Source organism: Cupressus sempervirens, chromosome 5 (assembly GCF_028749045.1).
Source record: "Cupressus sempervirens isolate cs-2001-9-10 chromosome 5, ASM2874904v1, whole genome shotgun sequence".
Lineage (NCBI taxonomy): Eukaryota > Viridiplantae > Streptophyta > Pinopsida > Cupressales > Cupressaceae > Cupressus > Cupressus sempervirens.
The window spans coordinates 421,940,348-421,945,957 of record NC_143122.1 but is presented as its reverse complement, the minus strand read 5'-3'; the positions used below and the strand labels follow the sequence as shown (position 1 = coordinate 421,945,957).

General features: G+C 34.0%; 1 protein-coding gene across 1 annotated transcript; it reads right to left on the bottom strand.

Annotated features, from left to right (window-relative positions):
• Window positions 1–3,065: 3,065 nt before the first annotated feature.
• On the bottom strand, window positions 3,066–3,852 carry LOC149556581 (uncharacterized). The gene is made up of 2 exons (XM_089829913.1): window positions 3,726–3,852; window positions 3,066–3,643 (listed from the first exon to the last, which is right to left on the bottom strand). Exons 1-2 carry the CDS (start codon window positions 3,850–3,852, stop codon window positions 3,066–3,068), a joined length of 705 nt encoding a protein of 234 aa, XP_089686039.1.
• Between the last annotated feature and the right edge of the window lie 1,758 nt (window positions 3,853–5,610).

Sequence of the window (5,610 nt, the reverse complement as noted above, 5' to 3'; positions counted from 1 at the left end):
AGTAAAAAAATTGTTTTGTCTTTAGAAAGGATTCAAATATCCCATCTCTTAAAAATCTACTGCAAAAACAATTTTTCCTTTAGCAAAGAAGTTGAATCCTAAAAGTTTTAAATTTTCTCATCTATACATAGTTGGAGAACTAAGTAAAAATTAAGGAAAAAACATTATTGATAATATGGATTGATAAATTTTCCAACAAATTTCAATGAATTCTTCAACACTGCTATTAGATCAAGCTTATGATTTTCCCTAATGAGCTTCCCTTGTATTTTTGCCTATATAAATCTCTACAAGCCAATATGTTTATTGTTTCTCACAACATTGAAATTAACTTAGAAGAGAGCATCAAGTCTTTGAGTGGTTCTACCAACCATGGTAGGTTATGGCTTATTATAGTGAATCCTAGAATACATCCAATTCATCACTCTATTCTTTGAGATTTAATTTCTTATTTGGTTCCTCTACAAAAGGTATGAATATCTTTTTCTCATAGCAACTATAAACCACATTGTGTTTTGGCATCCCCTTATTGTGTATGCATGTGTATTATCTTCATATGTATTTGGTATAGGATTTCTGAAGTCTTTATGATAACTCTCCATTTTGTTATATTAGAGTGTGTCAAGGAAGAAAGGGAGTTCAAAAATCCCTTTGAGCTCTAAAGGCTTCCAAAACCAATTCCACAACCTGATGATTATTTGATTCATTTTTTTCTTACTTTATTCTAAAGTATCACACTGCTCATTTATATAGTTCTAAGAAGTATGTTGATCACTACTTTTGGATTTGTAAGTAATCATTAGATTTTATATGGTTCAGGGAACCATGTCAATATAGAAGAGTTCTTAAACTCCTATCAGATTCATGTTAAGTTTCAGGATTTGCACCCTACTGAACTAGTAATGTTCAGTAACCCTTACTTAACATGGGAGTCATTTCACTATGTGAGACTGGATAATGAAATGAAACCTCCGAATTCTAGGTCGGCTCCTATTGGATTTTCAGTGGTAATCTCTACAACTCAATGAAAAATTACAGGAAAAAGGTAAGAAATGACTAAAAAAAAAACCTAAAACCTAAGGTTTAAATTAAGGAGGTGATACACCAGAATTTAATATGAAGATGTAACACACACATAACAGAGAGGATTATATAGTTCTATGAAATACAGATAAGGCATATCTTCCTATAAAGGCTTGCACAAGTGATTTATGATAAGGTTTCAATACTGAAACCACAAAAAGAGGATAAATTACTACCTCACTTTGACTAATTTCACCTATAAACACATATCATAACCTACAAGCAGACTTACTTTTCCATAAAAAGGTGCTGGAATGAGACAGAAAACAGGGAATAATGTAAACATTCACAAGTTAACTTATCAAATCATTCAAAAACAACACAGAATTTGTAGAAAGGAAAAGAGCTTAACAATTTACTTCATAAAGCATAATCACACTACTGTCACTGGCATTATTTCTTCAAAATGTTGAATTACAGACCCTATAACAAAGCTTAGGACTCAAAAAAGTCTCAAAACTCTATCATAAAATAAAAATTCCTTCTAAATGAGTTGAAAAACTCATTAAGTACAAAACCCAACCCTTGGGTCATATGCAGAATGATAGCCCCAAAAAGATGACTTAATCACTTTCATAATGAAGTCCTACCCCTGGGAAAACTCCATTATCTCATAAAGAACCCAATGACTTACTGATAACTGCCCTAAAAACACTCCAACAGCTAATAAATCCCCTCCAACTACCAAGGCAAACTCAAATTTGACCCCAAAGCCTATATTTTCTCCTAAAAGGATTCACAATGTCTGCAAAAATTTAAAGACCATAATGGGAGAAAGATGACTGACTTCTTTTCTCTTAAACCATGAAGAGAAGCTATTAAATGATTTATAACTTTATCATTTAATTGTTTCCCTTTTACAGAAAAACATTAACAAAACTCACACCTCTCTTATTTTTATATTTTGCATTTTAAACAAACAAAAATAATATTAATGATAACAATGTATCACTTTAATATTATTTTGTCTATCATCTATGCAGAGTATAACACCATTTACTTTATTAGGAAATACCCCCTTTTACAATAAAACGTTGATGCAAAAATTAATCAAAGGGATAAAAATCCCAAACTGAAGCCTGCAGATTTCAAAGAATTATGTAAGTTTGAAAAGGCGTAACAAGCCTTTAACCCTAAAAAGCTTTCACTTTACATATGCAGCTTTCACAAACAAAAATCTAAAGAAATCGAGGGTTTAAAGAAAATGGAGAAATTTGTTGGTCTCTGAACCGCCATGAGAAGTATTTCAAGGCATTTCTGCTCCTTGCACTATGAAAGTGTGTTGTAGATTTAGCAATCTTTATGAGAAAGATGTATTGATTTGAAATGAAACTGCCATTGGTACGATTGTTGGAAGGTAAGCTTGTGTTTAAACTATATCCTATCTTGATGTTCAGATTTCTTGTTTTTTTGTTGGCGTTTGGGAGTCTTCATGTGATTTTTTACATGATCTTGTATGCTGGAACCATGAGCTAATAAAACCCAAATGGGATTTCATTATATGTCACCATGTAATTTTAGAAGGATTTTCCATAAAAAAAAAATGTCTTAACAGGCCATGAAATGCTGGTATGGGTTTCTTACATACTAAAACATGTATGTCTTAGTTTTTTAAGGATTTTTTGAAATTTCAAATATGCTTCCCGTGCCTCTTTACCCGCAGGCTCCAATATAACTTAAAGCCATTTCAGTCAACCTCTCTTTTTTAAAACTTCAATGCTCTATTTGATGCTACTACCAAGTCTTGCATTGATTCTGAGATTGTCCAAATTGAGCATGAATAGTGGAGAAAATTAATCTGTATTTTGCATGGATGGAAATCCCAACTCTGCAGAACTTTTCTGAATTTCAATCTCGATAAAACCAAACTCATGCTCCCTCATCAACTTCTCTTTAAATAACTTGGAAAATACAAAGACAGTCAATCTCATTTTTTTTGTGTTTTCTGAATCCTTCAACTTGGCTTCAAGAGCATTCACACACTACATAAGATGATCTTCAGAAGCACGTGTCTCTTCCAGCCGCTTATGTAGTTTCTCTACAAAATATCTGGAAGATGTTAACTCCTCTTGCATAGCAACCATTTGAGCATGATAATCCTCTGTTTTGCTAAAACTCCACATGTGTGCAGGGTCCTGTAGAAGGCACACCACCTTATCTTCATCAGTTTTGTCATTGAGCACCCCAATAGCTCCTTGCCAAATTCTATAAAACTTTTCAACAACCTGTTCCAATTTTGCAATTTCTGCTTTCGGCTCCCCTAAATTATGTTGCAGTTCACAGCAAAGTTTTGCTTCCTCTAAATGATTTGCAATGATTTCTTCTATCATGTTTTGGAGCTCATTCAGTTTATTAGACATGGCTTTTTCTTTCTCATGAGATATCTCAGCCTCCATTAGAGCACGATCCCTATTAGAAAATGCAGCTACTACTCGACTTTGAAAGAATTTTATTTGCTTCTCTACCTCAAAACTCTTCTCAAGCTCTGCTTTGTATAAATCTACAAAATGGCTTTTGATACGATAAACTTCTGAAAGCTCCTCCTGGAGAGTGTGATTATCTTGTTTGCATGCAACTAGCTTCTGCTTAAATGTTTCAATCTCCTACTCCAAACCTTTGGGCCTGAATCCTTGTTATAATACCTATGTACCCAGTTCCTACTTGTTGCATATACAACTGTTCAATATCTTTGTGCAACTCCTCACATTCTTGCTCAAGTTGATCAACAAGATGCATCAATGCAGAAATGTTGTTAGCACTATTCCCCATGGGATCTCTAACTCATGTATGATCATTGTTGAAGATGTTTATTTTCTTTTCCCTTAGTGCTCTGCATGATGAAATGATGTTCTCTTGACTATTAGGATACTCTAAATTTCATGTGATATTTAGGCTATCCTTCATGAGGTTCGAGCACGGGCTCGTGACACTCATAAATGATTTTATTTCTTTTAGCACTAGATTTCAATATCACTGCTTACTTTTCTTTCATAGTGAACTGCATCAACAGATAGAGTATGTGTAGTTGTAGAGATAGGCAGTTATTGCTTAGATCCTTCAGGATCTAACATTAGTTGTTTCATGTTTTTTCTTGCAACTGCTAGAGATCATGGAGCTCGGAGTTGGAGTCTGTTGTACCAGCAAAAGAGTGCATAACCAGTCAAAGCAACAGGCAATGAATGGTTATCTCTATGCCTATTTCTTTCATGCATATGTATCTGTTCATGTATTTCTTTATGAAAGAAATGTAGTATAGTGAGCTATACTCATGGCTTGTGTGAGATCTTTTTCCATTTAGCATATTAATTCATTTCATCGTTTGAAAACATCAATGTATATTTGAAAGTAAATAAGTACAAAGACATTTCTATTGTTTGAATAATATGAATGGCACTTCTATAACTTTTATTGCATGTATGCTTAAAATTTTACACGTGCAAATTTTAGTAACATTTTTGGCAACTTCTGTTGTATGTCTGCTTGCTTGACATTTGACCAGTGTTTAAATTATCTTTATTCTTTGGGCATAGAGTCTGATTATGTAATCCTAGCACCTAAACCTTACACAAAGTGACTCCTAAAGTTTCTGGTTTAGTTTTGAATGTATGTTCATCAATTTAATAAGACTGAAAATTTTTATTAAATTGATGGGTATGTAGGGTTGAAACTCAAGTACCAAATTTAGGAGTTGAACCATAATAGTCGACCATTTGGTTGGTGTATGTGTAGATATATGGACTTATGTAACTGTATGTATGCAACGTATGCATGAATATGCAGATATGTATAGCTGAAAGCCAGACATATTTATTGTTAGCGATATGTATGTGTGTACGTGTGTATATGTTGGATACGTGCATGTATGTAGGCACATGTATCTATGCATGCGTGAATGAAATAAGTGGATATGACTACAAAAAAACATAAACCAGCAACTAAACTAACCTAAACTACCAAACCAAAATAGAACAGAAAACAAAACTAAACTAAATGTAGATGCATTTATTGAAAACAAGGGAAACTATCCTAGTATGTACAAGGTAGGGCTGCAACTCATACCTCAAAGCATGGTTTGAGGTGGATCTCGTTCACAGGGATCGGTAATATGTCTCCTTCCATGGTAGCTAGCTGGTAGGCATTATGTTGTTTACAATCAGCAATCTGAAACGGCCCAACCCACAATGTGATCAAATTTATTGTGTTGGCTTGGCTTGCTCTTCAAAACATCCCACTTTAGTACCATGTCACCAACATGGAACTCCCGAGCTTGAGCTCTTTTGTCAAAGCTCTTCTTGATCTGCATTTGTTGATACTCCATAGTTTCCATGGCCTTTTTCCTTGTTTCCTCTAGCTCCATTAGCTAGGCACACCACACTAAAATAGGATCACCATCTTCAAACAAAACCAGTTGTGTAGCAAGGTCAAGTGTGGGTAATTCTATTTTAATGGATAATCTAGCTTCTTTCCCATAAAAAAATCTATAAGGCGAGTTTCAAATAACTTGCTTTGGATTAATCATGTCAACCC

Bases quoted from the DNA above. Each gene is read 5' to 3' on its own strand.
- LOC149556581 (XM_089829913.1), bottom strand. From the start codon at position 3,852: ATGGGGAATAGTGCTAACAACATTTCTGCATTGATGCATCTTGTTGAT. The intron at 3,644-3,725 runs GTATTATAACAA...CATGCAAACAAG, and splicing joins AGTAGGAACTGGGTACATAG to ATAATCACACTCTCCAGGAG.